Source organism: Hoplias malabaricus, chromosome 5 (assembly GCF_029633855.1).
Source record: "Hoplias malabaricus isolate fHopMal1 chromosome 5, fHopMal1.hap1, whole genome shotgun sequence".
NCBI lineage: Eukaryota > Metazoa > Chordata > Actinopteri > Characiformes > Erythrinidae > Hoplias > Hoplias malabaricus.
The window spans coordinates 37,650,005-37,668,630 of NC_089804.1; the positions used below are offsets into that span (position 1 = coordinate 37,650,005).

General features: G+C 38.8%; 1 protein-coding gene across 3 annotated transcripts in view; it reads right to left on the bottom strand.

Moving 5' to 3' along the window:
- The window catches only part of LOC136697408 (ataxin-7), a 31,115-nt gene extending 13,179 nt beyond the window's left edge, over window positions 1–17,936 (bottom strand). For 2 of the 3 annotated variants that reach the window (XM_066672489.1, XM_066672487.1), the window contains exons 1-5: window positions 17,759–17,936; window positions 13,882–13,977; window positions 11,546–11,734; window positions 10,938–11,006; window positions 3,184–3,288 (exon numbers count right to left, since the gene is read on the bottom strand). In XM_066672489.1, the coding sequence (XP_066528586.1) occupies window positions 3,184–3,288; window positions 10,938–11,006; window positions 11,546–11,726 (355 nt within the window). In that variant the 5' untranslated portion in view covers window positions 11,727–11,734; window positions 13,882–13,977; window positions 17,759–17,936. The remainder of the gene's footprint in view (window positions 1–3,183; window positions 3,289–10,937; window positions 11,007–11,545; window positions 11,735–13,881; window positions 13,978–17,758) is intronic. The other variant, XM_066672488.1, reaches the window with a different exon arrangement.
- Between the last annotated feature and the right edge of the window lie 690 nt (window positions 17,937–18,626).

Below are 18,626 nucleotides of genomic sequence, written 5' to 3' on the forward strand. Positions count from 1 at the left end.
GAGACCCTATGTGTTAAGATATAGCAGATTTGACCCTTTTATTATGCATTTGTTAAACCAAAGTGAGCTTTAATATTAGTATCAATGCTGTAAACATGAAAAGGTAAATGGGGTATAAAAGGTATAATGGTGTTTGGTTCAACGTTTCACATTGTTTTCCTATAAATATAACTATATTATTTAAAAAAAAAGCAACATTAAAGAAACTGGGGGAAAATAACCAATACAAAAACACATTTGGCAAAAATGTGTAGCCAATTTTGGAAATTAACTCATCACAAATCAATAAAACTGCACAGGTGTCAGAGCTAAATAAAAAATATATACAAACCTTATGTAAATCTTCAAAGGTTCTGAAAATATTTATATGTTCAAACTATTGTGTGTATAGTTGTGTACAGTTTTGAAAGGTTATTTTTGTTGCTGCATTAACCAAGCAAACTTCCTTCAGTTTGATACTGTTTATTTAAAAAACAGCCCAAATCTTTAAAAAAAAAATTAATTAATCAAAGCAAAGAGCAGGGCACTGTACGCCAGCCTCATAAATTAATGACCAAAACAGCTCGCTAGAACATCCTAACATGTCAATCCTGCTGTGAGCACAAGTATATCTGAGCACCTCATGCTGCTTAGAGCGCACAGGCCCAACCAAGCAACTGCGGACTGAGATCACAGGTAGAGAACACGGTTTTGGTCTGGCTGCAGGGCTGAAAGGAAAAAGGAGGAATATCATTTTTATGTCTCCGAGTTCAGACACAGACCGAGTCCAGCAAACCCAATGAACCCTTGTCCTGATTGCTGAATAAGGGGTTTTCCTTGTTTGTAATTCAGAAAAACGCAAAAACAGCTAGTCCACATTTTCACACAGCTGTACTGTTACACTGATCCTGTAAATTATTTTCCAAAACAAAGAAATTGAATTCTTGTACACACATATCATCCATTAGATTAGAACCACACCTGAGGTGAAAAACATGGATTCTCTTTCTACCATAGCACCTGTCAAGGGGTGGAATATATTAGGCAGAAAGTGAAGTTAGTTCTTAGAATTAGTTCTTTAGGAATAAGTTGATTTACGCTGACAGCAAATTTTGGCATTCAAATTAAGACATCCATTACACAGAATCAGTAACACAAAGTCCATTCTCTGTGATGCACTACAACACTACACTGTTTAGATTGTAACAGCAGACATCATAACAGAATAATGAAGAAATAGCAATAAGTGATTAATTCAACTCTAAAAAATTAATTTTATTAATTTAATAATAATAAAAAAAGAATTATGCCCAAATCTCTCTTGAAAGAACACCCCTTTACACAAAGGAACATTGTTCTTGGGTCTTAATTAAACATCTGTGACACGCTTTTGGTCAAAATACAACAAGGGCCAACCCAGGCTCCAGATCCCCGTAAAGGCAGAGGGATCCACTATTTGGGTTTGCATACAGATCCTCGACCAGCTTGATTTCCTCAACTGTGCATTTATATCAGGTCATAAATCTTTCAATGTGTTGAATATACAAGGACACATGTTTGCAAGAAAGACCCATAGAGAGGGAGGGAAGGAGCAGTGAGAAGAAGCTGAAACAAGTTTTGCACTTTGCAGAATTTGAAATTAGAGAACAGCTGAGTGTTATGAGAATTATGCAGTTTCAAAAAGACGAATGTTGGGTTTTCTTTGAACATGGATCAAAGTTTTAGTAAAGGAGCCCGTGGGAATATTTAGGTGCGTTAAAACTAATTCATATGCTGATTGAAAGTTAAGAGATTCCCACTTTATTCTTTCTTTTTTTGCCATTTTCTTTATTATTTTTTTTAATCTTTAAACCACAGCTGTTTCATATTTTTGCAGTACACACAAATAACCACAACAACTTGGAAACTTTGCTACAGATTTGCTAGAATTTCTCACATTGTTTTTATCATTCATCTAAGAGTTAAGTAGAGTAAGAGGGATTCCAAGTATACATTGGCTAATATCTGGCTAATGATGCGTAGCAACTGAGAGTCTCTGGCAGAAACACAGGTGTGAGGGAAGGTTTCCACATACACAGGATTCTGTTTCATAGGATAGCAGCGTTAATTAAAATGACTTAGTTTGTTATCTGTTTTTTAACCTTGACCACAAAGCAACAAGAAGGTGCCGCCATACGACCTTATTGACATTGTGTCTCCCCCTTGTGGGCAATTCCAGTGAAGTAAAGAGACTGCGAGTCAGACGTGGGGAAACTGCTATCACCAAGGGCCAAAGCCATAGCACAAACCACAGATTCTCTACTCACTGCTGGTGTTGACCACCGCTGTTTAATCTTTCTACTGTTCAACACAAGAAACTGGTGGTGGTAGCTACTCCCTGCTTACACACAAAACATATTTCATCACAGCTCTTCAGGATGTGGAAATATTGTTTATATGTGGAATTACCCATAGGCATAGGTTGAGAAGGATAGCAGCATTATGTTGATCAGCAAACTTTACTATGGATTTGTGATAAGGGTCTGATTTCTATATACTACAGAAATGTACGTAAAATGCCTCAGAAATTTATATATCAAATTTGAGTGAAATGACCATCCCTTGTGGGGAGGCAGCTTAGAACAACTGAACAAATCAAATCTAGCAGCAAATTGGCAGCAGTCATCAGCTAGAGCTCTGTGGCCATTTTAATTGCTCCTGAGTGCCATATAGAGGAGCGATATTATTCTACAACACAGATCTTCTCTGATTCATTATCATCAGTTCCTATCAAGCATGCAGGTCAAGTAGAACTCCTGTAGCAAACTCATCTGAGCACTTATTTCCTTCAATTTTTTTTTTGCTTTTCATCCTTGACGTTTCTTCGCTGCCTAGCTGACAGTTTTCCGTGTTAAAAAGTGCTGGATTTAGATAAAGCAGAGAGAGAGGACGGAACGGCAGAAAAGGAGCACATCAAATATTAACCGGAGGATTGTAAACACAAAGTGGCTGGCGGCAGAAATCAAAGGACAATGCTCTATCTCTCCCCCTCTGTGCTCAAATAGAGACCAAGCAGAGGTGGGAGCAGGAGGGATTCTGTCTTAATTCCCTTCAGGGAGATAAGATTTTGCTACAGCATCTCGTTGGAGAGAGGGGTAGAGACAGAGGGTGAAAAAGACAGTGAGAGAGAAAGAGAGAGAAAGATAAAAAGGCAAATACTCTTACCATAGTGTGCTTGGAAGGCCTGGGGTTTGACAACCTGATTGCAGTGGCTGCACATGACCAGGTAGAAGTCATCCTGTGCAGGACACTGGCCAAATATGGGCATATCTGCAGAGGAGTGAACACAAATACACACAAAGTTAAAGCAGGTTAAAGTTCAAGCTCAACGTGTGCTTAGACTGTAGCAAAGTATTCCCTACAAACAGCTCGGCCATCCCGATCGGTATATAAGCCACCCCTGGTCTCTGAGATTCTGGGAATAATGCCACCAATTTGTCCAAATATTCAAACATCCCAGCAAGGGAGTACTCGATTCTGATACAAGTGGAAAACATGTGGAAGGCCGTACAGTTTTTATTGTGTTTTTTTTAGTGGGAAATTGTGCTAAGCTAAATTTTTGCACCAAACCTGCTTGAATTATCTTAGAAACTAACATCTCCTTTTATAAGAACAAAAGTGTGATCCCCAGGGATCCCTCAACTGTCCAAACCAGGAGTTCAAGCGAGCGTAACGGGTCTTGCTGGATAAATGTTTAGGATGAACCCCACCTCAGTGGGCCAATGGCAAAGTACTTACAAATTCAGGCATCAGCTGGTTGACATGGCAATCTGGGAAGCTTGCATTCAACTCCAGCTTGTTGAGTTATCCAGCGGCATTGCATATTAGCAGCAGGCTTTATATATCTCTAAGGAAGTATGTGCTTGTCTTCACCCCTCTAGAAGGTGGTGCTGTGCTTGACTTGGGGAGTCTTAGATACAGGGTTTTGGAATTAGAGTGAATAATGATGAAAAAAATAAGAAAGAATAAATAAGAAATATTTTTTTAACCTTAATTTTATTTCTTTAATTTCATAGCAATTTCTTTTAATTCCTAAAAACCTAGAAACCTTTTGTCAAAGCTAATTTTCTGCTCAACAAATTGCCAGACATTCTGCTCAAACATTACCAAGGTACAGACCTGAAAGAAAGGTGTAAAAGCTGCAATTTCTGAGCTAGGAAAAAGGCCATGGATAAACTCAGGAGACCTAAGAAAGGGACTCTGCCTCGCTACACTGAAGGTTGTTCTGTTGTTCTGCAGCTCAGCTCAGATGAGGGCCATTCAGGCCATTTCAAGGGTGTTTCAGTGAAAGTGATCAGCCACTTCAGCAAGGCTGATCTCATGTTGTTTTTATAGAGCAGAGGAAACACATGAGTGGCAGAGAAAGAGAAGCTACTGAGCCTGCCATTCCAAAGGTTGCCTGGGGGAAGCTAGACAGAGAGCGTGTGAGTGAGTCTGTGTGTGTGTGTGTATGTGTGTGAGAGAGAGAGAGAGACTCAGAGTGGCAGTTGTAAGGCTGTGAAACATCTGTAAGCCCACAGGTCTGTAAACAAGACACACACAAACACCCACCCCTAGTAAAGCATAGCAATTTATTTGTCCTTATTCAGTATCTGCCCCAAATGTAACTGCAAAGTTTGCACACTGTTTAAAAAAACTGATCTGCCAAAAAATACACAAATAACTTTGCTAAAAATAGATAAAAGTCAAATGAAAACCACTTAGATAAAAAAGGCAAGCGTTCACAGCTTGTGTTAAATTAGAATTAACCAAATAGACCTTCCGTTTACATCTGTGTTTCAGATTTAAATATTTAACACAACAATAGTACAGGACGTCGAGTCAAAGTATACGTTTCATGCACCAGGATGCAAATAAGCACGCGGAAAAAAACGTTAAACAGGAATATATTCAAATTTGCTGAGCAGACTACATGCTACATAATGGCATAACTGAGACTTGAAATTTGATTGGAATTACAAGATATTAAGGGCACGCTTCTATCATAGAGAGATTTTCTAAAGAATATGCTACAATAAAATCCGATTTTCAGGCCAGTACGTCATTATCACAGGCCATTATCTGCTCTTATACTTATATAACGTTAACAACACACAGCAATACAAAACACAGTTTCATGGGACAAAATCACCACCTAATTGTAGAGAAATTGTAGAGAAAAACTAATTCCAGGAATATGATCAGCATGCACACTGTAAATGGTACATAGATGCATTTTTAAATTTAAATCAGCACAAAATCATTAAGTAGTTTAATGAGATACCTGAAAAACAGAGCACTAGCCAAGACCTTATCTTTCTAGCAGCAAGAAACACAGAGCACAGTGTGGTAAGGCACTGATGATCCTATACCAGGAGAGTCGGGGAGTTAATTAGTCTGCCTAATTGCAAGAGAGGCACAGGGCTGCAGCTGAGGCCAAGGCCAAGGACCACAGCGCCTCCGCAAAGCCGAGAGGACACTCCACAAAAATCAAAGCCACTCCAAAAGTGCCATTATGGCTCCTTCACCCAGACCTGCTCTCCAGCTAATCAGGTGCTTCCCTCTAAATCAGGACGTTAAGCATGTCTAATTTGCCGGTGCTGGCTGTCATAAGGAAGGAGATAAACAACGTCAGTATCGCTCGATATCTTTATTTATGACAGCTGTGCTGCCCGTGCAGTGTCTCTCAGAATGTTCCGGTATTAATAACTCACTCTGTAAAGCTGCCAGTTGCCTCTAAATTCTGATGGAATTTTATCTGGTTTATGTTGTTTAAATTTTGAGTTTAAGAGGAAGTAATGTCATTTACAATCTGACTTTCGTTCATATAAATTATAACATAACGCTGTTCGTGTAGCATACAAATTGTAAGAGTAAAAATAATCACGCTATCTGACTAAAAATGTTCAACCCCATAGAGACCAGTTTTTAAACAAGTTCAATAACTGATCATTCCATTTCCATGAATTAACAAACTGCATTTCAATCGCAGTATGTAGGAATATAAATACAGTAAGAATGCAGCCACCACTTTTGACAGATTTTCTCTACATGCTTCATTGAGCTATGAGTAAGAAATAATTTAAGCAAGCTTACTCATAGGTGTTTCAATGTGGTACAGGGGGCCTAAGGAGGTTAATATTAGTGTGATGCAACTGCTACAGCCTGGCCTCTCTTTTCAATTTCCTGCAGAGAGTACAGCTTTCAGTGTAGTGGACACAGCGCCGAGCTCTATTTGAAAGCTGCTCATGGGTGGTGGATGATTCAAGTCCTCCATTACACTTAACACACTTCAGATGTTCAGAAGGGCCACTTACTGTAAATCAAGCTGATTTTTGACTCCAACACGCCTTAATGAGTATTAGAACAGGAGGTGGAAACCCAGAGGTCAAAGAATTTGGCCATTGAGCAAGAAGCAAAAAGGTCAAGGGTTCACGTCCATGTAATAACATCCAGCTACAGACATCATGAGCAATCCCTTAAAATGTAAAGCTGCTCCACAGGGGACAGCCCCTGCAGATGACTAATTTAGGGAAAATTAATTGAGTTCCTCTAGGCAAAACCATTTGTCATATTACTACACTGACTGCAATGGGTATGAGTAACAGTGTGGTTTGGCTGGTGGAATGTGTGAACAAGATTATGTATCCTGCAGTGTAGTATGAGGCCATGTACTTACTATGTTGGTATAACAATACTAGTGTCAAAAGCAGTACTTTTCCCACACTCAGAAGATGGTGGACTGAGGGCCAATCTGAGTGCTAGTATCTCTTAAAAATGGCACTCTCTTTGATATAATTTCTAGTAAACAATGATTCAGGAATACCCAATGGAAGGACTTCATCATTGGGGTCAATGTAAGGGAAGATATTTCAACTAAAAGAAGCTATTTATTGTGTGGTGTATTTTTGCTATAGATGCATTGGCTCCAACTCTGAAGGGCAGACTAGCTTCAAATGGCAAATCATTTAAAAAGTGACATAGAATATCCACTTTCCACAAGTTTACACAGTTCTCTGGGGTCTTAATTAAGCATCTGTGCCACGTTTTGGTCAAAATGCCACGAGGATTAAAACAACACTGCACTTTTATTATCCTGTCTAAATAGTTGTTTTCAGGCTGAACTGTTTCATCCATAAGATGTTTTATTCAAACATTGATCTAATGCTTTGAGACATATCCATGATACGTTGTAGTCGCTTGCCTCTTCTCAATTTCCCTATCTATCACCATTAACTGCTCTCTCTTTTCCTTACTGTGGTAGAGTGCTTGACTCTGTTCTCAGTGCAGTCATTCCCTAGCCCTTCATCAGTGGTTAGTTTCTGATAAGGCTACTATTGGTCGGATAATTTTTCTATGTTTAAATTACTGACATTTTTAGCAACACTTAGCATCTATGGAACTGTGTGTCTGTCGCTAAAGAACTGTCTGCTGAATAAAACTTCAGTTTTAGTTGTGGTATTGAATCAGGAAGAATTACTGTGCTGTTGCATGTCTGCAGGGTTCACAATGTTTATTAAGGCACATTTAAATATCCACCATAAGAATAATAAATTTGGAGAATATGATGGCATCGAGTTTCATCAAAGATCAAGGGCAAACATCCACTTACTATAACATAACAACCACAGAGGCTGAACATCACTAAAGCAAGACACTTCTTCAAGGCATGCTGTCATGCTGAGAGGGTCCAGATGGCTCCTGATAATAAAAAATAAAACAGGAGTCTATCGTGTAATTTACAAATTCCCTGGACATTGGTCTGAAGAGCACTTGAGGAAATGCTCAGAAAACTGGAGCAGGCAAGACATGCAAAAAAGGCTGATAAGACAGAAAAAGCAGAGCCAATCAAAAGCCTTCTTACTCAGTGTGTTGGGGGGAGGGGGAGGAAAGATGGCAAATGAGGAAAAACAAGTGAGAGAACGGAGACTAAGACAGGGAAAGAGAAAGTGAGAAAAAGAAAGAGAAAAAGGTTTGACAGTGAGAGCGAATAGGGAAGGAGGGGGGGAGGAGGGAGGGAGGGAGGGAGAGAGAGAGGGAAAGAGGAAGAAAGAGAGAGAGAGAGAGAGAGAGAGAGAGAGAGAGAGCTGATAATTTCACCATCCTCCTCATTGTCAGTGATAAATGATCTAGGCAGAGCAGTCTTTAGAAAACCAGTGCACAGAAAGAGATGGCACACATTCGTTGCCTTAACTGTGAGCCTGTGTGTGTGTCTCTAGTCTCAGTGCACCTCACCATGCGGCCCAGCCTTCAGTCATGTTCCACTGATGACTGTACAATTCGTGCAACTCTGCACGTTACAAGGCCCTGCTCAACATTAGCACATATTTTATACTACGCAAATGTCCCAAAATTATCATTTTTTCACACAAAGAACATTAATACCTCTGATTACAACACCCCCAAACAGTGTAAAGTGGAATGTCCAGTCAGGTTTTGCAATTTTGCATCAATGTCTAGAGACAAAACCATGCAAATGACATACTCATCATCATTTCTTACCTGGAATATTACTCAAATTCAGAATATTTTAAAGCAGAAATATATAAGGGGCTCAAATCTAATTCTTTCTTCTTTCTTAATGTTATGTTTTCATTCTATCTATCCACTACTATCAAGCCACTATGGAATACTGAAAAATAAATAGTACCCTTTAAGACCATTATATGCTTATATGGTGCATTAAACTCATATTTACATAAAAAAGTGGCCCTTAAACTGAACAAGCAAAAGATATGATTAAGCATTAATGCCAGTTATTATGTTTATAACAACATCTGAATTCAGACATGTTTGCAGGAACAGAAGTGAGAACGGTTCATGGCTTTCTCATGCTCTGAAAGCATTTGGCCTGTTGTACTGATCCATGGCTAGTTTTGTATTTTCTCTTAAAATGTTTAGGAGTTGATCCACATACCGACTGAAAGGGCATCTTCTACCAACATACACCCACAGCTCACATCTCTTTTTTTTCATCAGGGAATTAAAGTGTTGGCAACAGAAACCAGAATGAATCCATCTATCTGTATACATCTCTCGCTGTGTACCTGAGGTGGTGAACGATAATAATACCCCACCTGATCAGTGTGTGTTCGGGCAGGTACTGGGTGTGGCTGAGTAATGTTTTGACTACGCACTCATTCTGCAGCTTACATTTCCTGGCAAACGCTAACATGTAAATGAAACTGAAATTAAAACTTACTGAAATGTAGTACACCATGGCTCAGGAAGAACTACAGCCTGTTTTTTTTTTTTTTTTCATGCTCTGGTTTACTGATATGTTTAATAAGATCTTGTCCAAGATTGAGGCAAACAAAAGGCATTAAGCTTTGGTAAACATCTCCCCAACAAGCCCAACACTCAGCGGCTTTCACTAAGGATAAGCAAACCCAGCAAGTCCACTTCCAATCAATACCACACCAAAGCTGTTTGTTTCCACTCTGGTCAAACGAAGGCTGATAATTCTGACAGTTTCCCAGACACCGTGACTTTTACAGACTCTCTACAGTCTCTCTACAGTCAGACCGATTTGCTGCAAATCACAAAATGCCATGTGTGCACACTGGCTTCATTGTGTACCCATGCAAATGTAACACTAGATAAGAGATCTCACAAGTACACAGTGTAGCCACTTTGGTTAAAACATCCATGCAAAATGAGAGGACATCTCAAGTAAAGTTTTTATTGTTTACTCCATTGTTGACATAAGGTCAGTGGAGTAAACCTGACGTCTACTTCAGACAAGATTAGCAATGCATAAACATTATTAATTCACTTTAATAACTGTTATACTGTGTTTTGTTATGACGAAGGGATAAAAAGCTGTCTGAGGACGACAGGTCTGGTGTATGAATATGACTCATAAGCAATAGGGATTAAGCTACCTGGTTTGGGCAACTATCTACAATGGTCAATAAAAACATTAAATTCCTTTCCTGCAACTAATTAAAAAAACATTATTTGACATGCATAAACCCTTCTCAAACCTGTACAAAGATCACAGCTAACTACTTTGACTGACTACTGTTTAAGGCTAAACAAATAACAGGATGTTCTGCTTCTAATTTGAGTGTATCTGCTTCAAATGGAACGGCAGCTCTACTTCTGTTTTGACAGAGTGTTTTTTCTTTTTTTTAAATCAGCATAGAAACTTTGATTATAAGCCAATACTCCTCCAATAAGTTTCACCTAAGCTGCTTATTCAAAAGTATCCTATTAAGCTTAAATTAATCAAACACTCTACTAAACTTCATGAAGAAATACACAGCAGACAACACAATGGGTCAATGTCCCAAAATCTAGTGAGCTGTCTACACAGAGAGCATTTTATGTCATATTGTGCACACTTCCTACACGTAGGCTGCCTACTGAGATACCTTACCCTGGCCCAATTTTAGGGTAGCATTGAACCATTCCTCAGTCTTTAAGGCAATCCCATAATGCAACGCAAGCACACGCCTGTCTATTTCACTCTTCTCCCACAGCAAAAAGAATTAAAATGGAGATAAAAACGAGAAGAACGAAATCCATCACGCTGACATACTGAGGTGATGCTAACTGCCAAGTTAAGTAAACACAAGTCGCATGCAGTGGGCAGAAACAAGCCATGACGCAATCACTCTCTAACTAGAGCGTCTCAATAATCTGCCTCATGAGGAGAGACACTGGTTAGAACTAGGTTTTGTGACAGACCAAACATTGCACATTGTGCATCTGTCTGTATGTTAAAGTTACTAATCTATACTGAAATAGCACACATTTACAAAGAGGAAGAGAGACAGAAAGAGAGAGGTTGACAGAGTCCCTCGTCATATCCAGCATATTGTACTGATGACTAGAATGTGCTCAAAACAATATATATTATATATAACAATGAAACAGCTCCAAACAAATCCAGCATCAGAAAGCACATGTACACCTGGAAAATATCTACAACTCACCATCTCTGCACAGTCGCATGGCTTCTCGATTCTTGTTGCAATCTTTAAAACTTTCCTCTGATTCCACTCCTACATAAGAGAATACATATTATATAAATATTTTTAATTTGGAACTTGTAAAAGGGGCCCTCAAAAAATATGGGCTAAGATTACTTCATTCCAACCTCAACAACTAAATTAAACTATGAAAAGTGTGTAAAATTATTCCCCGACAAAAGAGGAAACAATGAGACCAGTTTCCAATTCCTGCTATTTGTAATTTGTACAAAACATTTAAATACCTTTTTGTGAACCCTAAACAAGATTTAGTTTAGCCTAACTAACTTACTCCACTTACCTGTAGCACTAAGTTAGCAATTGGATTACAAACCCAGTAAATCGCAGCGGAATTTGATCGATCTAAAACAAGTAACCTGAAAGATCAGAGGTATACAGCAGCACAGATAAATGAGAGGTCATTATCTGGCAAGCAACAAGATAATGTGGCTGTTTTTATGTCCATGTTATAACTGCTTATTTATCATTTATAACAGGTTCACAACTAACTTTTAAAAATCTAAATTAAACCACTCCCACACTCAAAGAGGACTTTATTGTTTTGAACTCACCGTCGGCCCCGTGGAATTTGACCGTGTCCGCCCAGCTGCTCCATGACTGGCCCGGAGTGATCTGAGGGCTGGGGAGGGAGGAGGGCGTCACTGCTGAAGCGGCTTCTCCTCTCTGGAGCTGCTGCTGTCTGCTGGCTCTGCTCCGCTCCCCCCTTACCTCCTCATCTGCCCTGTCACACATGCTTCCCACTGAGAGAGAGAGAGAGAGAGAGAGAGAAGCCTAGTGTTTAATTTGAACATGCTTTAGCCTTGTCCAAGAAACTACAGCACAGTCATTTCTGCACAAATTATCTGTTTATTTTACACAAAACTTAAGACAACTACCAAAAGCTTACGATTCAACAGAAAACCATATATAGTACACTGTATAATCTAAACCTGTTAGTTCCCTCATAGTGTAGTTTATTGATCACACAACGTCCAACAACAACAAAAAGCTAAATATAATTCATATAATAACTAAACTAGTAAAAATTAAGTGCTGCACACCAGGAAAGAAAACCATCAGACTGTGTATTAGTATCACTCCTCCAGCTGTTATAGCACCCACACATACCATGTCTTTATAATTCACGGTATTACTATGTTACAATTTGCTTCCTTGTTGAAGTCATTGGTTAAAATGATATATATATATATATATATATATATATATATAGTATTTTATTTCTTCTGATCAAAATCCTCAACTTTACAATTGCCTTACAATTGTACAATTTCTTGTACAAAATCCAGTACAATTACACCATACTGAACACACATCCAAGCTTCCTAACTCAGCACATACTAGCAGCAAGCAAGCGAGCCCAGTGAGATCTCTGAGAAGAGAAGACATGTGATGAGCTGTCATGAAGCAAGTTCAAAGTGATGGATCTACTGCTTCCAGTGGAGAGAGGCTAGCAGGCTACTTGGCATTTTTGCTTAGCGTGTCCAATGGCTTATCTAATTCAGTTTCCTCCTTAATGGTGACTCATTTTGCCCAAATTCCTCCAAACTGACAAGCAGTTTGAACTTATTATGGATTCTGTATGGAATTCTTGCTTAATTCTAAGACTGAATTACTGATCATTTTTATTAGAGGCTCATTATCCAACAGATCCGTTCCGACAAAAACATTTACTTGAAACAACACTTCTTCAAACCTGAAATTCATCCTTAAAAAAATTAAAAAGGGCAAAAGCAACTCAAAAAATTAAGTGAAAACATACTGTAAGACAGAGCTCTCAGTTATATCGTACATATGCTCCCATGCATTCAGATCATGATTCTGATCTGCACTGTTATTAATAAATCTCTTTACATTCCAGACACAGCATGACAGCATGTAAAATTAACATGCGTTCAAAGAGACAAGATCAACTTCATTTGGAAAAATGGAAAAACTGGCCATAGACAAGGCACGCCTTGAAGAATACACGAAAGAAGTAATTTTGCTGTGTACCACTGTATATCGTCCCTGGCCAATTCTAAATATGCATCTCCCAAAATAGTAGCTTTACCAGAAAAGGGAAAACCTCTTAACCTCCAATGGAAGTCAGTGTGAAAAGATCTGATTCCAAGTAATTCTGGAGAATTTCTATTAGTCTATCCATCATGAAAATTTGACACAGTGTGAAGGAGAGCTGCTGGGTTCAAAAGATGCAGTAAACTAAAAGTCCACAAAAATGGAGATGTATATTTGTAATCGGACAGCGATGAAATATAACACAACAATATTTACTATGTCTATCCCATGAAAATATTCTGGAAAGCAAAGAATTTGTTTTAATGTTATTACATAAAGCATGAATGTGGCACAAAATACCAAATCAATCTCCAAACTGCAAGGCAATGAATACTCAGAACATTTTTAGATATAAATAGAGAAATATTTCTGGATGCAACCAGTGTACATCAGCAAAAAGTAAAACAAACGTCTGAATAAATGATGACCCTGTAGGTGTCAGAATAAACTAATCAAATCTCAACAAAGCATTGAGTATATAATAGTTATCACTAACATGCATATAAAATGGATTTCATGCTAAACTAAGTTCTGAAGCTGGAATGTAAAATTTAGCTGCCATAAGTATTTATACAAACCCCATACCCAAGCACTCATAAAAATGAAATAAAAAATTTAAAAATGTAATTTGTTAATTCTATATTTGTTGAATATATATTTAACTGGGTTATTCTCCCCTGTATTGCTGTAACATCCTCATTTCCCAGCAGGGTTTAGAAGATAAAAATCTTTTCTTATTGCTATCAATGCAGTATTGCAGGTGGCTGATATGTGAAAGGCTGATGTTTAAAAAAAACTAGATTTTGAAGGAGGTACGCCAAGCATCTCATACCTAGGCAAAAGTGAAAACTGGAACTCCACTGCAAAAATGATCAGATCCTCATCAGCTTTGGTGATTTCGTCCGGCCACACACACTGAACACAGGACCTGCCAGTGAAACAGCAGAAGCAGAGGGGGGGGGGGTTGCTTGCATTGTTTTCATAGTCTAGTGTGCAGAAATCACCATTCAGGGAGTTACATCTTGTCTGAGGGAGATGCTCCTCAGTCTGAGGCCAAATGAATCTGGTTGTGGCTTTCTGCTCTCCAGCCTTCACCCTGGTACATGAGCTACTTATGGAGCAACCCGTCGCTACACAGTAATCCAATCCACTAAGCACTACACCCGGTTAACCACCTGAGAGCTCTGCAGTTGGCAGCCAGTTAATCCCTCACAGAGATAAAAAGCAGCTCTGAAAACTATTTGGCCTTTTAACGCATTTTAAGCTTTAGCTATATAACAATGCAACTAAGATGAATAATAAAGGAAATCTGCAATGCAAGCGAGCAAGCCAACACTTCTAGTAAAGCAAGTGACCATGTGACACAAGTGAAAAGATATTAAGCAGTGCAAATATATTCTTCAAATTAAAACAGCACATATTTTGAGCATGCATAAAGAGCACTTTCTTAAGGATAGCTTGTGCAGGCCTGACATGATCACAAACTGTGCAAATGACATTTATATAAACCGCGATGCTATGTTGTGGTAATTCCGTGTGACTGTAGGCCTGCCGTTACGCCCGGCGAGGGAGAAGGAATTTCCCCACGAGGTGCTGGATGAGTCTCATTGAAGTTTCAGATGAACTTTCTTTGTGGTCACAGAGATGCTTAAGAAGTGAAAATATCAAAGACACTGAGCAAACGAAGCTTAAACATGAAATGTTTAAGCTACGACTCTGGTCGTGTTGAAATATTACAATTATAAAAGTTGAATGACTACAAACATTCACAGATGTTAAAAGTTCATGTGTGTAGTGCTGCAGCAGAGAACCTGCACAAATATTACAAATATTATTTTTTAAAAAGCGCATGTATTTATTTTTACAAATGGTTAAAAAGTTATGAAAACTGAGGTACATATAACGTCTTTCTAATATGAAAACAGTATCCCACTTTCTCTCTGCAGCTGTCCCGCACAAGCAGAAAACATGAGGAGAAAGGTGTCAGATCTGCTTTAAGCAAATGCAGCACTCTGTGGGAAAATAAATATTAACATATTTCAGCAGCGACACATAGATAAGCTGCAATTTAAATGGCACTAATATCAGCTGAGCAGCAGGTGAGGGGTCCATTTAACACGAATTTGCCTTTAACATAAGTCTAAATTTCTTAAGTTGCTCACACCAGGCAGCTGAGCGTTCCTCGATGACTGAAAACATTCAGAGAGATTTCTTCATATCTGAGATGCTCCACCTGATAAATAAAATGGTTTTACTTCCTTTAAACCACCTCAGCAAGCAACTAACACTTATCACATTCTGCAAGTCACTGCTATTTTTCAGTGAACATGGTTTATGTAAATAACCCAACAATTCACAACAATTTCAACAATACAGCACAAGTTCAGTGGCTCTGTTTTATTGTAGGAGTCTCTCTCTCATATATAACACACAATTAACTACTATTATACAACAGTACTCCAACTCCAAAATTAGTTATGAAGTATCAAAAGGCACCCCCCCCCATTAGTAACAATACAGTAATTATGCTGTAATTTGCGATAAGTTATTATATTATTTAAGAAACATGCTGTCCAACATTCATGTTAAACTTAACACCTAGTAGTTCCTACATCCATTGAAAAAGAAAAAAGATCATTTGCGTGGTATCTGCACTTATTTAAATGATCATGTTACTCATAACATCAATTACCAACTCAAGGCTATTCCACAGAATGCAGTAAACTGACGACGAAATAACAGACTGACAACTTTACAGTTTCACTTCCCATTCAGAGAAACACTCATGAAACATTTGCATAGTTCCTTGCTACAAAAATTGTAAAAAACCTGTTCAGAATTTGCCCCGGTAACACAATTCATAGCAAAACGGAGAGGAGGAAATAAAAGAGAGAAAAGTACCATCAAGAACTGCAGCATATGACAAATCAGCAAAGAGCATTAGGACAGGAGACCTGAACGCTACCACAAAAACTGCATGACAACTTTCAGGGTTTTAACATGAGGCCCTTTTACCTTCATTAATATAATCAGACCTGGACGACCAAAAACGTTCACTAGTCATTCTTGTAAACTGACAATAACGGTGCTACCATTTCTTTATGTCAGTTTGAAAGGAGTTTCACTTCTAATCCCTAGAACCGATCTTGAACACTACCACACAAACTGAATCACAGAGTTACAACAAGCCTTTCTCACTATTACTCTAATATATTTATTACTACGAGACCTGGATTGGTAATAAACCTTCACAGAGTCACTGAAAATGACAGATCTGAAAGTTCTCACATGAACAAATTATCATTTTTGTCTAAGAAACATTACCTGTCAGGGAAATGATTTGTAGCATGATATTTAGAATTATACTAAATATATAAGTCTTATATAATTATAAGACTGAAAACCTCTGGTACATTTGTGGCATATAGAAAATACCTGACAAATGTGCACAGCTAGTTAACACTAATCCTTACACACTGTAATTTCCAAACAATAATGTTCAAAAAAGTATTGTTTGCTCATTTTTAGGTTGTTTTTTTTTTGTGTCACTGCACCTATGAATTTCTTAAAATAACACTGTTGATGATGTATGCCACAATAAAAAATGCAGTTTGTAATTGATTAAGAGTTCCATGAACAGTGTCAAACCGGAAAATTCAGAAAGGCAAACCTTTTGAGGTCATAAACGTAAAGGACCAATCTCATCAATTTGCTGGGAGCAGCTGAGTGAAGAATAATTCTGTGCGTACCAATTGAAGGCAAAAGTGCAGAGTTACATTTAAACCACTTTTGATGCACTGTGAGAATTTTATAAAAGGAAATTACTTTGATTTTTATGGGTATAGTTGATGATCAGAGGGGGGACTTTAAATTTCCCAACGTAAAACTAGTTAAGACAATATTGGGGTTGATGCAGACTGTTGCAAGAAAACGTTTAATATCGCAAATATATTCTAAACCTTGACAGAAATATTGAGTTGTTTATCCCCGAGGCGACCGTTAGTCCTCCACTCATTTCCAACGGTTCTCCTGTCCACTTGCTTTGGCGTCGTGTTGACACTTGAACAAGTGCACTTGGAAGAGTGAAAGCGATAAAAAAGAAAGGGGGAATGGCTAGAACAGAAGAAAGTATAGTCAGATAAAGTAGTTTGCGGCAGTATGACTGAGTTGAGGGGAGCTAAAAGCGGAGAATTAAAGTTGGTGAAGGATTACGTCACCAAAATAAAATGTTAGTGACATTCAGGGAGGAGGAGGAGGAGGAGGGGGCGTTAGCAAGTTAACGTTACCGTTAACGTTAACGATAGCCTGTGCTGCTAAGACAAAAAGCCGTTTGTATTTGGAACAGAACGGGGAAAAGCCTATTTGAATTAGTGTTCGAATTCAGTTTTTTAAATTCCACCTTAAATTGTGCGAATTCCACCTTAAATAGGTGCACTCAGACGCCGTTCCACCTTAAAACTGTGCAGATGAGCGCCGAGGTTGAAGTTAGCTTCTTATTCGAATTCTTGCGTTCCACCTTAAATGGTGCAGCAGTTACATTCGGGCGCCATCGGGGTTCCCGAATGTAACGGCTGCACCATTTAAGGTGGAACGGAAAAATTCGAATAAGAAGTCAACTTCGGCTTCATTAGAAAAAAAACAGAGACCGAGATCCCAGCCATTAACGTTAGCAGCTAACAGCGCTCTGAGCTTTTGTTCTTTTATCTTACCTTTAATTGTCCTTTGCGTCCGAGGGGGGAAAGGGGGCTCGGAAACCGATGGAGAGCGCCCTTTTCTGGGCGAGCTGGAGCCACAAACGGGGTCCTGACGGAGGAATAATAAAAAAAAGAGCGGAGACACGGCGGTGCTCAGTGACTATGGAGCTCTACACCAGGTGCGTCCATGTCTGTTTACCACGCAGCATTCTGGGACGAAGCGCGTCACCGCAGCGGCCCGCGCGCGCACGCGCACCACCGAGGAATCGGTTCACATTCGGCTCCTTTTCTCTCTTGCTCAACAAGTGAAGAGTCGATTATTTTCTTTCGGCTCCTAAACGCACCCTCATCAGAGTTTGAGCAAAAGTGAACACAATACACTCAAGAGTAATAATACACACGAGTAAAATTTTAGTAAACATATTAGAACAAAACTCTATTTACCCTTCGCATTTTGTCAGACAATTTAGTTATGAAGGGACAACAGTCATTCTTTAAAACTTCATTGTATTTTCTTATTCAAGTGCAATTATGATTTTGGACATACAAAGTTTTGTTCTGATAGGGACAATGTGCAATATATGGCAAGTTATCAGCCGAAACATCCTCTTTTCTACACTCACGGTTCACTGACTCTATACATACACTTTTTAGTTCTGCAGTTCCAGACTGTAGTAATCTGTTGCTCAGTTCCTCGTTCTTCAGAGGTCACGACTTCCACAGGACTACCACAGAGCAGGTATTATTTGGGTAGTGGATATTTTTTAGTGGACTATTTTCAGTCCAGCAGTGAACCTGAGGGGTTTACAATCTGATGCATCTGACCAGTTCTTACCAGCACAACACACTAATACACCACCTCCACACAAGTGTCACTGCAGCA